The following is a 19422-nucleotide window of genomic DNA, read 5'->3' on the forward strand; positions in this document are numbered from 1 at the left end:
TGTGTACTGTTTTAAAGGCATGTCAAACATTACTGAATCGTCTTATGGGTAAGGTCAGAGCTGTCTTCTATGGCTACCTGCCATGTATACCTTTGTCAACTGACCTGTCTTCCATTCCTCACAGAGAAGTCCCTCTATGAGATTCCTCCTTCCTCTTCCACCTGACTGGGTGGTTATTTTGCACTTCTTTCTGGGCTTTTGCCTTCAGGGAAAGGGTCTCCCTTTACCTACTTTAACCCATTGTCCAAAGAGGTTGGGATTCTTAGGTTCTTTACAGCATCTAGCGTTGGCCCTTCTCAGGGGGTGACAGGGCCACTGCCTATTTTTCTGTGCACGTTTGAAAAACAGTTTTTTGACAGTTGGCTGTTTAAGTCTCTGCTGATCCCTACTACATCTACCAGATACTTTTGCTGTCACCTTTCAGTTTTGGTCTGTTGACTTTTTTTTTCTGTAGGCCTATTGCTGCAGTATTGCTGCAGTGTGACCCACTCCTCGATTTAGTGCTTGGGGATGTTCCATGGTCTAAGAATCAACTTCTATATCCTCTACCGTGTCATATTTTGGAGTACAGTATCTCCTACAGCATCTCCTTACTCCTTGCTAAAAAGCTGGAGCATCACAGAGTGGATGGAAATATGTGGGGATATTCAGGGGTGGTTCTCAGCAAAGCTTTTGCCAGTGTCCAGTCACCTGAAGGTAGTAGCATGAAAACAGTGGTCTAAAACTCAACTCTTGTGTACTTGTACTTGTGTCCTGTACTGTACTCTTAGATATGGAATTGTAAAAATTACTTTTTTTTTTTTTTTTTAATGAATGGATTTCTAACAATGCATGTTATTTTTATTTGGGAAACTCCATTGATACCAAAATCAAATTTTTAAAGTATATGAAATGTTGAAGTACTTTCAAACAACATTTTTCAAGTCTCTAATGATATTATTGAATGTAAAGACAAAAAATATTCATACGAACACTCTTGAAAATCTACTGTGTATGGCCAGCTTTTATTTTACTGGGGCTTCTCCTCGATCATAAAGGTGATTACCGTATTTTTTGCTCCATAAGACACACTTTTTCCCCCCCACAAAATGGGGGAATATGTCTGTGCGTCTTATGGAGCGAATATAGAGCGGCCGACCTGGTATTCCCCCGTCACCGCCGCCATGTTAGAATACCGGGCCGGCCGCTCAGCTCTTCTGTGCAGCAGAACCTGTTCCTCAGTCCTACCTGTTCCTCGGTCCAGCGGTGTCCTCACCGTCTTCTCTCCCTGGCACCGGCATTTTTAATGTGGGCACCCAGCTGTGACAGCTTGTGGCTTCAGAGCCGGGTGCCCACTGCGCATGCGCGAGAAGCACTGCACTTTGTGAATAGCCCTGTAGTCTTCTGGGACCTGTCACATGTCCCAGAAGACTATGGGGAGGGAGGGAAGGCAACTCCGCGGAAGTGGGAGCGGGTACCTGTCAAATACTATGTCTGCAGTCTCTGGTCATCTCCTGTACTATGTCTGCAGCCTTTGTTCATCTCCTGTACTATGTCTGCAGTCTCTGGTCATCTCCTGTACTATGTCCGCAGTCTCTGGTCATCTCCTGTACTATGTCCGCAGTGTCTGGTCATCTCCTGTACTATGTCTGCAGTCTCTGGTCATCTCCTATACTATGTCCGCAGTGTCTGGTCATCTACTGTACTATGTCTGCAGTCTCTGGTCATCTCCTATACTATGTCCACAGTCTCCGGTCATCTCCTGTACTATGTCTGCAGTCCATTGGTTCAGAATATTTTTTTTCTTGTTTTCCTCCTCTAAAACCTAGGTGCGTCTTATGGGCAGGTGCGTCTTATGCAGCAAAGAATACGGTATGCTGATTTATTGTACAGTGAACAGGCTGAAAGCAAGGATGTTAAACAGGGAGCTGCCAAGCTAAACAAAAAATAGGCGTATCAACTGGCTGACTATGCAGTGTGACAGAGCTCTGAAAATCACAAGATTGAATGATCAGAATATTATCTTTAGCAGGAACAATCAGAGTTTATAGATTTCAACTGTGGATATTTGGTTGCCTAGAGTTTCACTGTAAAGTACGTATATTTTTTATTTCAGGTAACAAAAGAAGAAGAGTTTCTAAACCTTAATCACTGTGAACTGTTGGACTTGGTTAGTCAAGAAAACCTTAATGTACTTTGCGAAACAGAGGTATACAATTCCTGTGTAAGATGGATGCAGTGGGATGTGAACAACAGAGCACAGTATTTTAATGTCTTGCTAAATGCCATTCATCTCTATGCTCTGCCTCCCAAATTTCTGGCAGTGCAGCTAAAGCATTGTCCCATTCTCAATATGGAAAACTCATGCAGGAAGTTTCTGTATAAGATCTTCCAAGAAATGTCATTACACAAGCCTCTTCCACCAATGAAAGTACGGGGAAATCAGCTAATTTATGTAGCAGGTGGCTACCAACAGAATTCACTGACCTCTCTGGAGGCCTTGAATCCACATACTATGGAATGGATTAAGCTTGCTGACATGTTGGAGCCTAGGAGTGGTCTTGGAGCCTGTACTGTGAGTGGACTACTTTATACTGTAGGAGGGAGGAATCATTCTGCTACAGAAAATGCAGATTCAAACTCTGTAAACTGCTTTAATCCAATGACCAATGAATGGACAAAAAGAGAACCAATGAACGAACCAAGAAATCGGGTTGGAGTAGCTGCAATAGATGGAGCTATTTATGCTGTTGGGGGCTCATCTGCCTCTGAACACCACAAAAGTGTTGAAAGGTAAGAAAATGATATGTCATATTGGTACAGCAGAAATTGCAACAAAAGGGAACAGTATTTGCCTGAGTCATATGAAAGGGTAATTAGAAAAAGGCAATATTCTTTTTTAATTCTTCATGCAGATTTGTTGAAAATATTGAACACAACATACATTTATGTATGTAATTGCGCTGAACAAAGGCTTACAAAGAAGAAAGGAGTGTAATGGATATAACCAACTCTTATCCTGCACTTATTAATGCAGTATATTTTCAAATGACATACTGTAATTTCTATTTTTTGTTAGGATTGATGGGTTGAATCACTGGCCAACTTCTCATGCCTAATGGTAGTGATTTTTTTTTACAAAGAGTGTATTTGGTTTCAAAAAGGCATCTAAAAAGTGAAATAATTATCACTGTAAATAAGAGTACTGTACAGGTAGAGAAAAATAAGGTTAGAGAGCAACAAAATAAGGTTAGAGAGCAACAAATTAAACAATGTATGATGAGAAAAAAAGGGTGTGGGGGAGGTCAAATGCCAAAGAAAGTGTCAGTGTATGGTAACGAAAGTATAGGCTAGAGGTTTAGAAAGACAAATGGCAACTATGGTTTAAAACAAGGGTGCACAATATGCTAGGGTTATATGTGCTGGAGAATATGGGGTGAATTGTAATGATGCAGGAATGCATAGTAAGAAGAAAGTGTGTGTGTGTGTGTGTGTGTGTGTGTGTGTGTGTGTGTGTCTGTGCATGGAAATGGATGAAACAAAAGAATAAGAGATGGGGGGATTGGGCAGGGAGTCTAGGTGCACAGTAACATTGGAGGGCTTTTTAAGAGTGAGAGAGAATGGCCCAAGTTCATGTGGTGGTTATATTCTAGCAATGGGACCATGCTTTGAGAAATTTAGGATGGGTTTAATTAAGAAACTGCAGTTTTTCATGCACCATAGTGCCAAGCACCCTCTGTTTCACCTTCACAAAATTGAGAGCCTGTTGCTTCCAAGCTTCATCTATCTTTTTCTAGCAACAAGAAAGATGGATTCCACTATTTTCCTTTCGCATCTGGAAAGGTCACAGATTGGCCCATGTAGCAAGGGTTCTAGATCAAATTAGGTTCAGGACTGATCAGACTGTATACTAGAATCCAGAACCAACAAGCTTTAGGGCAGTGCCACCATATGTGTATTGCCGTACCACACTCCCCATAGCCTTGAAAGAAAGCAGAAGAGGCACCAGGGACAAATTCAGTGATATGGATGGGAGTCATGTAACAGAGAGCAAGCACCTTGTAAAAATGTTAGCTCTTAAGAATTTAAGAGGTAAAATGTTAAGTGACCATTTTGCTGTGGCAGTACAAATTCCTCACTAATTCAGTAAGGGTAGTGCAGAAGGCAGAAACAATGCCCTTAGAATGGAGATATTCCAGACAGTGATTTTTGAACGGGGTCAGATGAATCAGTCAATCTGCACAGTATTGATGTGCATGAAGGTGCTGATATAGTGTCTAATTTGCATATATCTGAACTTTTCCATATGGAGCAGTTTCCAATGTTCTCTAAGGTATAGGATAGACTGGATACCATCTATTAAGGAGAGGTCATAAACACGTTTAATGCCTCTCTGATGCCACCAGAAAAAAACCTTTGGGTTCTTGTGCACAGGGAGAAATGAGGGGTTATGTAGGACCCCTGAGAGGGAGTAGTGAGATTAAATTGAGTTGCTGGAATATTTCATGGAGTCCACTGGCCTTAAACCTATATTAAACCCTCAGTTTTCTAAGCACTTTCAGCAGCTGATTACATCACTTACTGAGTATGCATCTTCTTTAGCTTTAATCTTTGCCTATGTTCCAGTTTAGGTTTGTTGCATCACTATTGCCCCAGGTTTCCTGTTTCAGGACTTTTTTTTTTCTATTACAGCATCCTATGGATGCAGGAAATAGAGCTGTGTCTCCCTACACTGTGTGTATCACCAGAAACTTACAGCTCTGTAGCATAGAATGGCAAGGGACTCCCTACTCCTCCTTTCTCCTCCCCCTTTCTTCTCCAAGCTAATAGACTTGCTCCAGACTGCACTGTCCACTGTTAACCCTTTCCCATGAAGACCAGAAGTGCAATGAGATGGTCTAGGTGAATGTATACAAGGGTTCCACAAAAAAATGGAAACACTACATAATTTACAAGTGTGAAAGTGACAACATGTTTTGCATTGAAAGTGGAAGTGATGTAACATTCTTTTGCTCCTGTAAGGAGACATCTAGCTTCACACATTCACTGCTTGCACTGCTAGTAATATGGAGTAATGTCAGAGCTTACTGATCATAAAGGGCCTTGATACAAGGATATAAAGTTCTCTCTTAACCTCCATTTGCAGAGGGCAAAGAACATAGAGTGCCAGAAAAGTGTGTCAAAGACTTTGTATATGTTGAGAGGAAGCTCTGTTAAAATGGATAAGCTATATGTCAATGACACCTCTCAATGGCACAAACCCCATGTGGTCTTTGTGATGAGATAACCCAGGAAGAGATTTACTCCAGTAACTAGAACATTTGCCAGGATCTTTACATTTGTGATGAAGAGCGAAATTAGACCAAAGAATGAGAGTCAAGGGTCACTTTGGGGATCATGGTAATGTTGACTTACAGGGATTCTGTGAGATGAACGGAGTTAACTTTCTTGGGCTAATTAAAAGTTGTTTGTAAATAAGAGATGAGGACACTGAAGAATATTTTGTAAAATAAACAGTATAGTCATCAGAGCCTGGTCTTTGGCAGATTTGAGAATTCATTTGCCAGGCGAAGCCCCTCTGCGATGACATAGGTATTCAAGAAGACAAGGTTTTGTTCCAGGATAGTGGAAGGTCAATTATCTTGAAATAATTCCTCCATTTTCTCCATGGCAAAGGGTCTAGGAGATGCATAAAGCTTAAAAAGCTGGTGTTTGAATTCTGCTAAGACATTAGGTTGTTGGTAAGTACATGATGTCTAGTTCTAAAGGCTAAGGATTTTGGTGCAATGTAGAGCATAATTTTAGCCAACTGGTTCCAGACTTGGCTTTTTACTGTGGAGTATGACTGGATCATGGTTGAACCAGGGTACAGAGAGAATGGAAATCTTAATTAGCTCCGCTAGAAAGGTGTGTTGAATCCAAATTCAGTTGATATGCATGTAAATGTTATACTCGCCTGCTCTATGCAATGGTATTGAACAAAGCGGGCCCCAAACCTCCTCTTTTGGGGTCACCTGCTGGCACTCTTGGCTCCTCCTCTTCTGTGTCTGCCCCCATAGTGTTAACCACAGGGTTAACTAAGGTTTGGAGCCAGAGGATTTGTACATCCTGGGATGTATAGTTAATTTCCAGTCTCCACATAAAAAGACTGCTCTCTGACCATGCGAAACTAGCAGTCATAATTACTGAGGATGGTAAGTTCTCAACCATACAGATAGTCTCGTAGAAGAAGGTATCGACTTGAGTGTCCTGCTTGCTTGCTTGTAGTCATAGTAACTGAGGATGGTAAGTTCTGAACCATGAAGATAGTCTCGTAGAAGGTATTGACTTGAGAGTGTCCTGCTTGCTTATCGTAAAGACACTAACTTCATTTGCAACACATTTTTGAACCCCAATGTGTCAAGGGTGCTGAGGCTAAGCCAGGTAGGCCTCGGTTCCAGGTTGGGCAAAAAGTATCATTATTCAGGCGATCAACTTACTGCTAATGATTGAAAAAAGGCCAGGAGCCCAGGAAGGCATTATCAGATACTATGCCCTGGCTTTACAGAGATGGAGTCATAAGAATTAGGAGTGAGAAGGGTAATGTGCACAGAAGCATAGGGGTGGCTTTTTGCCCGCCCAGTGCACATAAAGGAGAGTTCAGTTGTCAGGTGTGCTGTATTCGGCAAGCATTTGACAGTCAGAAAATGTTACATATGTTAAATTATTCTGTATTGTTGTAAGGGTGCAGGATGCACAGCGAAGAATGCAGGGAGGAAAAGTTTGTGTGAGAAAACAGAGTGCTTTAACAAGCAGCAAGTGGGAATGATAGTAAGAGGGAAATCTCACAAGCCACATTCTAACAGTCCTCATGGCACTGTGCCTGTAGTTTACGGTGGCCTTGGGTGTGCATCTGAGCCCTCCCTAGATTGCTGTGCATACTGAAAATTGGAATAAACAGTTAGGGAATAAAAGACATGAGACCTGCATTTAGTAGAAGGGTGGCCCCAAAAACTATGGTGCACACCTTTGTCTGGAAAATGTCAGCTCTTGCAACAGTTTCAGGACTGAGCAGCATGTTCAGGGGGTACATAGTCAAGATTATGGTAAGAGGTTAGGCATAGCATTAAAAAACATATTTTACCCATTATTAAGGGGCAAACTAACCACCAAATGTGCCTTCAGTTCCCACACAAGTTAACAAGATGTGCAGTACAATGATATTGTCTACAGGACAGGTAGATGATACATGTGGTATCACAGCACAGGTTCAGGACAGCAGGCCCAATTGGTAACACCCTAGGGGATATTCTCCAGTCACAGGTGGGCATGCTTGCCATGTAGCTATACATGGTGGAATAAGAGAAGGGTGGAAGAAGTCTGTGAAATTAAGACAGAAAAAAGTCCCCTCATGGTGGTCAGTGCCTTCTTGGCTAGAGAATACTTGCCATCTAGGATAAGTGGGTTCTGTGGTCCCCTTCTGCTTTCAGGTTGCCAGTTCATAGTTGCTAGGTGCTGGAATAACTAGCTATGGGAATTGGCTGGGTTGGTGTGTTGTGTTGGTTCCTGGATTGGTTGTTGTGTTGGTTCCTGATGAATTTAGAGTGGTTTTAGAAGGCAACCATTTTGTACCACTGCTTGCACGTGCTCCAGTAGTAATAATTCAACACCCAAGGCTCCTGCTCTCACCTACCTATCACAGTGCAATATGACTCCTCCCACTGCATCTAAATGTGTGTAAAATAGTTATGTGCTCTTTGTGTGTTGTTCTCTTTTTGTGCGTGCTATGTCTGTTCTCTGTGTGTGCCATGTGTATTGTCTTTCTGTGTTCTATGCCTCTTTGTTGTCTGTTTGTGTGCTGTGTGCATCGGCCATGAGAGTGTAAAGAGTACTCCAGGAACCTGTAAAGTATTGCTGATAGATAACAGGAGCACTTTTCTGCAAAGGACAGGGAGAGGTGAGGGGGAAATGGATAAGAGCAGAAAGGTAGGTTGAGCATACTCCACTGTGTGCTGTAGAGGCAACCCCCCTACTGGAATGAGTACTGAGAAATAAGGTGTGCGTACATTCAGCACTGTTGAGGTAATTCCCCCAGTGAGAAATATATGACATAGTATAGGGTTACAGAGAAACAGGAGGAATAGGACTACAAGCGCTTTTACAAGCACCGATGTTTACCTCATACAAATTAATAGGCTCTGTCTTCGTGTAGTTTAATTATTACTAAGGTAATTATTTTAAGTATTAATTTTTATTAAAGCTGAAGTGTGGGCAAAAACAATATTGGGACATTAGCTAGGTACCAATAAGATACCTTTATTTATGTGCACCCCATGGGTGGCTGCTGCTGCTTTCTTGAAAAATGTCACTTACATGTAGCCCTAGATGGCGAAGACCCAACGGAAGTCCTGGTGGTGAAACTGACAATAGGGGCTAGAGCACAGCAATCACAATGAGTCCCTCACCGTGCAGCTCACAAAACAATTTCTGAATGGAGGAGCTGTACATCAAGCAACCTGCTGTGATTGCTGTGCTCAAGCATGACTGTCAGTATCACCACTGCAACTATATTGGTAAAATCACTATGAGAGGCTACAGAGGCAAGTAACATTTTTCAAGAAAGAGAAAGCAGCCACCAGTGGGACCCACATCATTAGAGTTACCTTATTGGTTTTGTCCAATGTTTTAAGCTTTAATGTGTGTAGGTTTTGTGTTGCTGTACAGATAAAGCATAGCGGGGTTAATTTACTAAAGCTGATTCACTCAGAATCTGGTGCACCTATGCATGGTAGCCAATCAGCTTCTAACTTCAGCTTGTTCACTTAAGCTTTAGCAATAAAACCTGGAAGCTGATTGGTTTCTATGCAGAAGTGCATGAGATTTTGAGTGAACCAGCTTTAGTAAATAAACTGCATTGTCTCAATACACTGTGTATCTATCAATATCATTTAAAGAACTGGGTAATCAAGGTATGCTACTAAAACAACCACATGTGTTTTCAAAACAGAATACAGTATTTGTGCATATGCCTAGTTGTGGGTTAGTATCATTATTACATCTGCTATGACATTTTATGTTTTGCATTACTAGGTATGATCCTGAAGTCAACTTGTGGACATTTGTTGCACCCATGAATAGTGCTCGCATTGGTGCTGGAGTCACATCAAGTCGCGGGTTTTTGTACGCAATTGGTGGATTTGATGGGGAAAGCCGACTAAACTCTGTTGAGTGTTACCACCCTGATGAGGACAGATGGCACCCAGTAGCTTCAATGAAGACCATCCGCAGTGGGGCAGGTGCATTTCATAAACACTTTCTAGACTTCTTTCATATATATAAATCACAAAACCTATTTGTATTTACCTCACTATATCTGAAAGATACTTTGTCTCAAAAATGTCCAGTATGGACATGACTCTCACTAGCTTACTACCCATAAAAATATAGAAACATTGAATTTCTACTTGCTTGCATTCTGTTCGAATTACAAAATAAACTTTACACACTTGCAAATCGGCAAAATGTAGAAAACAGGAGTGGAATGACAGCTTTATCAACAATAAATCACTAAATACTCCTGCTCAGATCTCAAACTTCATACGGAGATAAGTTCACAAATTAACTCACATAGCAAGTCCATGCCAATGCTTCGTTAGGAATGAAAAATTGTAACTCATTTTTGGATAATTTCTTCTTTTTTGCTTTATATATGAATGTCACAATTAAGTTGCACAGTATTTGTAATGTGTTTTAGAATCAATCTAAATCCAAGCTACATTTGACAAGGGATTTTAAAGGGAATATTGTACTGTTCTCTATCTAACATAGTTTGTTTATACGTAGCATCTGTATTATATTATATTGGCCATTCTAAATATATTTTACAGGACACGATAAGCCTATTCTACCACTGTCAGACCCAGTCATAAGATATCCATCTGTATATTCTTTCTTTCAACTGCCAATCTTTGGCTTTGGATAAACATACAGAGCCAAGGCAGTACAGAGTTCTATTATTCTGTCATCAAAAACTGCAACTCTGGAATGTAATAACAGCATAAACAACAATTATGAATAGTATCCTCTATACGTAAACCATCATACCTACTCTCAGAGAATAACAATAACTTGAATCTAAAGTGGATCATGAATGAAGCTTCTAAATCACATAATGCTTGCATATCCAACTCCTTTCCAATAGTAAAGTTCTTTAATAGGAAAAATGAAGAAAGCATATTCATAGGTGAGTGTTCCTGTAAGATTTATAAAAAGAAACAGATTTTTGGAAACTCCTTGAACTGTATACAATCAGGGATGGATTTACCCATACCTGTACTACGCTAAAGCAATACTTTTCAAAATGCTGATTAATCTGTAGGCTAGGGTGAGCTGATATGCAAAAGCTATACACAAAATAATAAATATAATCCCACGAGCAGCTATAGTGTTTAAAAATAGAATAAAAAGAAAGGAAAAGCTGCACACACCTACGCATACTCGTATAAATGTGCTTTAAACCGCAAACAACACAATATCAGTGCCGTGCTTTCCTCACAACATCCACATAAATCAATTCGATTGTCACATTAAGTTCTCAATCAACAAAAAATATATAAACTTCAAAATATAACAATTAATTAGTCCCAATCATTCCATGAGTCCTTCTAAATATTTATTCTTTAAAAAATCAAAATCACCTTATGAATATTTCTTTCCCAATATTACTCTTCTTAATATTAACCTATGCACCTCCACCACCAACACCCCAGATGTGCCCTCACCTGGAGCTTTTGACCTCACATAAAAGCTCGGTCAAAGAAGTCCTGCATCCCTTTGGATGGACTTAAAATAATGGTATCTCTTGAATTGGAGTCTTCTTTCATAGATGAATAGCCTCCTTTTTACAAATCCTCCTTCTCCTTGCTCCTCCGCCCAGCATACGTACACTGAAGATATATAGCAAAACAATAGTTCTTTATCCTTTAAACCACTTGTTTATTAAATAATAAAAATTAGCAACTCACATGGAAAGGGTGCTTAATCGCACCGAATATCACATCACATGTACAGCCAACACTGTATGAACCTATGGATCTCACTACATTCTCCCACTACCGTTCCCTCATGGCGGTCTGTCAGCTGTTCGCGAGCACCGTGATGTCACCAAGCCCTTCCCCTCATGGTCAGCTGACAGAGATGACTGATGAGGCAAGGACGAGGAGGAGGATTTGTAAGAAGGAGGCTATTTATCTATGAAGGAAGACTCCAGTCCAAGAGACATGATTATTTTACATCCATTCAAAGGGGTGCAGGCCTTGTTTGACTGAGCTTTATGTGAGGTCAAAAGCTCCAGGTGAGGGCACATCTGGGATATTGGTGGTGGAGGTGCACAGGTTAATACTAAGAAGACACAGAGTAATTTTGGGAAAGAAATATTCATATGGTGATTTTGATTTTTTAAAGAAGAAATATTTAGAAGGACTCATGGAATGATTGGGACTTATTTATTGTTATATTTTGAAGTTTATATATTTTTTTTTGAATGAGAACTTAATGTCACATTTGAACTGATTTATGTAGATGTTGTGAGGAAAGCACAGCACTGATATTGTGTTATTTATGATATGCAAAATCTCTTGTAGTCATATTCAGTCAGGCTTGGATCAAATTGTCCCAGTTGACTCTATAAGCTGTATCTTTATAGCCCAGTGATATGATTTAATAGTGGGGCATTCCTTCTAAGGTCTATCCTGCCACATCCTTTAAAAAACAGCTTTGATTTGTCGTTTAAGGAAGGGGCTAAGTGGCACATATACTAATTTTGGTATTGACTTTTTACTGACAAAAACAAGAAATCATAAGGCCTCTTGCACATTGACATAATTTACTGATGTTTATATGCAGGATCTTGCTGGAAGAAAGATCCTGAGTTGTGTTCCATGAAGACCTTACATATATGCATGACAGCTACGCAAATACAGTATGTGGAATATACATATACACACTTAAAGATCTTATTCATCCTCTTCTAGCTGTTGTGTTGCTTAAACTACTGCGCCAAATGTAGAATTTTTAAAGTTTTTGTTTTCTGATTCTGAATGCATTGCTGCATTGGGGACCTTTATAGGTTTTTACACAGCTGTGTACATTGCCCCATAGCCAACAATGCACCTGTGTCAGATCTGTAAAAAAAAAAACATTTCTAACAAGGCTACAAACAAGCTTGTTTTTTTTTTCACCCATGTGCAAGAGGCCTAATAGAAATATTGTTTATGGATTTTGAAAGTGTTATGAGACTTTATACCTGAAGCTTAATATATTATAATAAAGTTAATTCCCACAGGAGTAGTTTCATTGGACAACTATATATATGCTGCCGGGGGATATGATGGTAGAAACCAACTTAACTCTGTAGAACGCTACAATATAGACAAAGATTACTGGGAGTTTATGGCACCCATGAAACACAAACGGAGCGCACATGGCCTGACTCTGCACCATGGGAATATTTACGCTCTTGGTAAGATTTTAAGATTGTATTGCATTTTTACTTAGCTTGAAGTCACACAAATTGTGTATAAAAGTGGATTTATTTGTATGTTTCGCTATGCATGTAAAACATATAGCATGCACACTAAAGGCATACATTGTAGTTTAAAGAGATTCTTAAACAAGAAAAAGACTGTAGCAGGTATAAAGTACAGGCCCCTAGAGGTACCTGTGATATCTGTTGGAATTTTAGGCCAATCTGACAGGTACTGTAAAGCTCCAAGACTTCTGGGACATGTCATAGATTGCTATTATCTACTGCTGCCTATACTTTTCTTTTTTTGCATTACAATGGCCAGTAGGAATGATCAGGAAATAGGGAAGGGTGTGCATTATGTCTTAGTCATGTAGAAAACTTTATACAGTTGCAACTTATGTGACCTGCTACTTTATTTGCTGCCCAGTGTGAAAAGAAAAGCTTAGTACTCCTGAGTATAGGGGAGGATTGAACTCAACCGCCTTCCTCTCATTTCACAGTACTGGTGCTTGGCGTTTGGCTGCTCAGGTACTAGTGCTTTCACGTGGGTCTTTGAGAGAGCCCTCAGCCCTGTGTAAGCTTTGTCTAGGATTGGCTTACACTGGGAGTCTTCTCTTCATGGCAGGTAGTAAGGGAGTAAAAGTAAAGTGAGCATAAGAAAGTAAATATAGCTTTAAAGTTATACAAAATGGCAACCACTCCATTTATAGCTTTGGAGTTACATGTATAAGTAAATCATGGATCCAATTTGCTGCAAGAATTTATCAGATTAATTTCTTATTTTCAGCACGGATGTTGGCTGCTTTTTGCTGAACTGTGTAGGAACGTTTGGATAATGCAAAGAAACTTATTTAATGACGCACATGGATAACCATATAACATTTCATAATAAGAAAATAAATTCAAAGATATAGTGGGAAGCAGCGTATTCTGTCACCTTTCTGACTTTCTGTCCAGTTTTTCCCAGGATACTTATAGTCCACCTTTAGCCTAAAACGGTCTCTAACATTTCTGGTTGTGTCTTATGAATTTTAAACAACTAATTTTCCATACGGGTTTTGTGCTCCTCTACATATATTTTTGTGAATTTACTGGCATATACATATAGAGGTAATGTCTTTTTAAGTAGTATGAGATTAAACATAAGCAAGGCAACTAAAACAGTTTTCTCTCCATAGGTGGTTTTAATGCAGATGGTTTTCTCTCGTCTGTGGAATGTTACTGTCCTGAAAGTGATGAATGGAGAGAAGTGGCTGAAATGCCAACAAGCTGTAGTGGCATGGGTGTAGCTGTAACAATGGAGCCTTGTCCTAATAGTGTTGATGATGCTGAAGAGACCTGATCAATAAGACTTGAAAATCATTTTGTTTGTAGCTACATTTTCACTCATAAAAAGTGTATCATTAGAAATTGCTGACAGTTTAAAGTGAAAGTTCAGCTATATGATGATGCAAATCTATCTTTTTAATAAGAGGTGTTTTATAAAGTACACAATTGCATTGCACACAAAAACTGGCCAAGATATATATACCTTCCTAGTTTACTTGCAGTTATGTAATATAAGATGTGAGGTTCATGCTGTGTGAAGTTGTGTACACAGCATTACCACTGTGTCCAGTCACGGCTACACCATGTTTGGAGCACCCCAACCCTGCAATGACCATATATAGTTGTAATGTTTAACCACTGCCACTGAAAAAAGTGTTGGGTATGTTCACAACCTGGGGAGTTTTGATTTTTACAGCAGAGCTTTTCTAGGTGTCCAGGCCAAGCAGCCCTACAAAGTAACACCATACAGTCTGCCTTTGTTCCATGTATTCTTTTGGTGCTGCCTGCTGCAGTTACAAACATGGTTGCCACTATCATGCCTGGATTTTCCCATGGATACATTTTGGACTGTGCTCCAGACTTAATTTTATGCTAAGTACAGTTGCATTTCAGCTGTCAGAATATGGGCAGACATAGACAGGCCCAAAAAATTTGAAAGGCCACATGCTGTGAAACATATTGTTTGGGACTGATGTGTTGCAGACAAAAAAATCTTAGATATTTAGGGGACAAGCATTTAAACTGAAATTAGAAAATTAAGAAAAGTAATTAGGATATATATAAAGTTAGTAAAGGGCATCTTCCTAAAACACCTTTTTACTGCACTAACTGCACTTTGAAAACCTTGGGAATTTTTTTTTAACTATAGAGGATGTTGCAAACAAGTGTTGATCATAGTTGAAATCTAATTCTAATCTAATCTAGAAAAGTAAAGGTAAAGCACAGCAAAGTAAGTGTTTCTACTCAGGGAATGCCAACAAACACTGTACTATCAGTATTGGTGGACTTCTGAAATGATCATCATCTATAGAGATGTCATTTAAATTGAAAATATCAGCTCTCTATGCTAGGAGTCACACAAGAGTCAGGAAGACAGATTTTCAGTCTGGAACCTTGTAGGACCATCAGAAAGAGGCTACCATTGTAACATAATAGCATTTTGTTTATTATATATAGATAATTTAATCCAACAGATTCCTTCATGGAAACTCCATTGCATGGATGGACGAATCACCCAATGTGCCTATTGTATTCTGACAACCACCTGCGGCGGCTGTCAGAATACTCAAACTTCAGCTGGTTCGATTTTTCAGGATCCTGCTTGGGCACAATTAACATTTCTAAAATTTTCCTATATCATATCAAATATCCACTTAATTCCACTTTAATGCCCAATTGAAATTGCAGTTTAAATTAGCTAATTGTTTCCAAGCACATAAAAATAAAAGTGTTTATTTGCTTACAGTTCATTTTCTTTAAAATGCAGCCACAGTGGGTGAATGAACTTGACTCTATCAAAGATCTTGTCCCAGGAGAATGACAGGGAGGAGTAGTTCAAAAAACTTGGTCCTCTTGGACTATGTTCAGACTATCATCAACGTTCCAGGATTAGATTTTGGAGGTTAAATGGAAGAAAACAGTAGCGCTTTCTGAGTGCAGTAAATCATGTGATCAGGTTTATTAAAAAAGCATATAGCAACTCACAGAAGAGTGGTAAAAGGCTTGCATGTCACAAGTATAAAGCATCTCCTGTTGTGGCTTTCCAGACCACAAGAGGCAAGGCAATCCTGGATCCGTCTGGTCGAGCTGGTGTATCCAGAGCTCCAAGCAAGCTGGAGGATCCAACGCCAATCGCGGTGACATCACTGGAAGCGTAAGTGGTGGAGAGGCGATCTGATTGGTGCGCGTTCAGAGCATGCGTTCTCCTTTGTCAGGCCGTGACGATCACGCTTGGAGCTCTGTATACACCAGCGCAACCAGACGGATCCAGGATTTCCTTGTCTCTAGCGGTCCGGAAAGCCACAGCAGGAGATGTTTTATACTTGTGACCAGGGGTGGACTGACAACTCATGGGGCCCCTGTGTCCTCACCCATACCCAAAAAAGCCTATGAAAAAGCCAATGAAAGGTACCAGGGGCATCTCATGGGGCCCCCTACTGATCCTTGGCCCTCAGGCATTGCCTGAGTGCTCGAATGGTCAGTCCGCCCCTGCTTATGACCCACTACAGAGGAGCTTCATCTCTGACAGTTGGCTGCTAAACTCTGAGCCATGGTCCTGTGGATTCAGTTTTTAGATAAAGTTTTCATAAGGACTATGGACAATATCGCTATCATCCTTTATACTTTAGTACCCCTTGTGTGCATTAATTATTTCAGTAGCATACCCTTGCCTTTCTCACTTTCCTAGAATCAGAGCCAGACACTGCATTTGAGCACCAGAAGCCAAAAACCTATTTAAATTATTTTAAATATTCAAAGCAAACTCTCACATCACTCAATTCATCCATGTCTCCATGCTTTATTTTGCTGAGAAATCACCTCTCTAGCATTTCTAGCAGTTGGTTCATGTAGTATTTACTTCCCAGAATCCATCTACCTTTAGCTCAGGCATATGCAAGCAGGAGGGTGTGCTTAGCTGAGAACCCCCTCCTTCTGAAGATTCTTGGAATGTATGTCATCACTCGGCTAGGCATGGGGACCAAGAAATAACTGATGAAATGTAAAAAACAAGTAAATATAACATACTTTCCTATGCTAACAGCATAAAGATTAACAATAGTCCATGCTGATTGAGAAAGTTCCACTTTATCTCAGATTTTAATATACCTGGAATGCATTTAGCTAATATAAACTGAAGATTCAATTGGGCATTGTGTAAAGGTTTTAGAAGGGTATTAGTTCACTACTACGCTAATAGTAGCAGTGTTAAACAGGCCCTGAAGTATACCTTACTTCCTGCTGTCTGCTATACTGTATTGCCTAAAATGATTTCTACATAATTCTAAGACTAAGAGATTTTGTAAAACGTTTTCAACATACTGGTTGCCTACATCCACTACCTCTTCTTTGTTGTTTGAGCTGTATTGTGAGAGCATTTTAATAGTGCCAAAATCAACAATGACAACTTTCAGCTGTACTTTGTATCCCCCTACAGTTCTTTATTTGTAAATTGTAATTTTGTTCTGACAATATGTATTTATGGAAATGTAATTTTATGTAAAGCAAAATATTAAACGATAGTTTACAATGCAGAAGCAAATGTTTCTTTAAGCCCTTGGTATCATTTACTAAAACAGAAATGAACAAACCTGTTTTCACTTGAAGTGGTTGTAAGCTCTTACATATACAGTACCCAGTGATGTGACTGGCATCAAGTGATGCACAGAGATTAAACAAATCCTCCTACATAAGTTGTACCTGTTTATCAACAGCAGTCTTTCCCCTAAATCCATTCAAAGTGCAGAATTTATACAGGACCTTCAACTATGAAAGCAAAGGGTGGAGAGCTCTGAGAGCTAATTGGAGGGAAGGGGACCCCCCCCCCTACATGTAGTGCCCCTATGTCATTTGTTTAACAATCCCTTGCCATTTTAGCCTAGTGTAAGTGCTGACAAATAATAGTTACATCAATCTGAAACAAAAGTGATGATATAGTATAAATCCAAAAGGGGGAATGCCAAATGTCAGTCACCTGCAGACCCAGGACATTTGTACATATAATATGTGCTCTTGAATATATGGTACAGCACCGTCATATGTATGTAATGCTACTTCCTCCCATTCTTTTATATGCTTGTTGCATGTCTTCTTTATGCTATGATCAATCATTCTATGGTGTAAAGCATGTCAAGGTTTGTTAGTGGTGACTACCCAATATAAAATGTTGTTTACATTTGAATAAAGACTCCAGTAGCCTGGTAAGAAACTAGTTCAGACATTTTTTACGAATAGGAGATTAGAACAGCTAAACTGGCAGCACAGACCAACTAACTCTAAACCAGTTCTTCTTCTACAGGTATTGCTTGATTACACCTTTCCTTGGTTAAATCATGAACAATTTTTTAAGGTTGCATTTATTCTTGAAGTCACTGGTTTCATCTTTTTTTATTTTCTTCTTTAAAAACTACAGTGAATGTATGGTATAATCACATATTAGATTCAGTAATTCTATTTTCCAGTATAAGATTGCTGAAATGACATTACATAAATAAAAATAGAAGATTGTTGATCACTGCACTTTAGTTAGGTTCCATTCTGGCAACAGAATGTTTAAAAGTAAATGTGCCAAAGGACATAAATCAGAAAAGATAATGTTGTTTTACCGTTCATTTACAATCTGCTAGCGTGACAGTTGTAACAGGGAAGTCCAAGCCACTTCTATACTCATAGTGACTCAGCATTACAGCAAGTACATAATAAGGTTGTTTTAAGACCTACTTAAGAGGAAGCGATCAGAAATTAAGTACTTTTAACTATTGTCTTTTAAATTAAAATAGATAAATTGATAAATACAGTGAGTATTTGGTAGAAAGATTTAAATTCAGTAAGATTTGTGATGCAGTTGTTGGATAGAGCAACTCTGTTGCAGTGCTCTGGCATTCATTCCAAAGGGTCACTGTTAGTTAAAAGAATTACTGGAAAGTAGAAAATATCCCACTGGCTAAAAGTGATATTTGGAAAATGCTGTCTCACTTCACTTCACTTCTAGTTCACTGTGTCTATTTTATTTTACAAAAATGGAATGCACTGCATGGCTTTTGAATCATGGCCAGCAGGCTTAGGAAGGCCAATAAGGGAGCATTTTGAAAAAACATTCCTCTCACTATAAAAGTGGGGGCTCAGAACAGCCACGTGTCAAAGCTAATGTAGGGAAAGGAAAGGCTGTCAACCTGTAAAGGGAGACAGTTGGGAAACTTGTGATTTACCTCTGCTAGCTCTTCAGATAATATCCCCCATTGCTGCCTTTATTTTTGTTCTCATTGTTGGGTCTGTATTTTTTGTTTTTTTTTGTTTTTGCTGATTTGAGGGCAAAATTAGTGTGGATCCAAGCCACCTCACAGTATATAATTCACATTCACTGCATCAACCTATCCTGATAGTAAAAATAAAAGTGGGTATACGCCCATTGGTCATATTCTCCCTGATTTAAACAGCTGCTGTGTTGGTGAAGTTTTAGATTCTTGTATAAAAACATCTTCCTGTGTTTAGTATCTCTAGTAAATTTTGGCCTAGTTTTGCTCAATAAAACTGCCCTCTGCAAGCCTATTTTTTTTGTTTTTCAATAATGTTTATTGAAAATAAGTTGTTCCGCGAAAGTATGGTACCAATTCCAACAAAATAGATTTCAGATAACCACATCATATCGTAAGACAGCATAAAGGGATCCTACCCCCCACTCCACATCATGTAGCAGCCCAGCACCATGGAGATGATAACCATAGTCAGCCGCGTCCTAAGGAGTAGGGTAATTCTCACTCATAGTGCAGAGCAGTCCCATCTATGCCTAAATAGATGACATGGAGATTCTAGTATCACAAAATATCTGACAGGTACACATTGTATGCAATGTAACTAAAATTATTAAGACAGAATAAACAGTTACCAGAAAA

The 19422-nt window shown here is 39.4% G+C and overlaps 1 protein-coding gene across 1 annotated transcript in view; it reads left to right on the top strand.

Moving 5' to 3' along the window:
• The window catches only part of LOC149454063 (kelch-like ECH-associated protein 1A), a 30001-nt gene extending 12263 nt beyond the window's left edge, over positions 1–17738 (top strand). The window contains exons 4-7 of the mRNA XM_089687904.1: positions 2096–2772; positions 9049–9254; positions 12302–12478; positions 13663–17738. Of these exons, the coding sequence (XP_089544030.1) occupies positions 2096–2772; positions 9049–9254; positions 12302–12478; positions 13663–13826 (1224 nt within the window). The 3' untranslated portion in view covers positions 13827–17738. The remainder of the gene's footprint in view (positions 1–2095; positions 2773–9048; positions 9255–12301; positions 12479–13662) is intronic.
• The last annotated feature ends 1684 nt before the right edge of the window (positions 17739–19422 follow it).

The sequence above is a fragment of the Staurois parvus genome, unplaced genomic scaffold (genome assembly GCF_062004578.1).
Source record: "Staurois parvus isolate SC_StPar_1 unplaced genomic scaffold, SC_StPar_1.0 ptg000439l, whole genome shotgun sequence".
NCBI lineage: Eukaryota > Metazoa > Chordata > Amphibia > Anura > Ranidae > Staurois > Staurois parvus.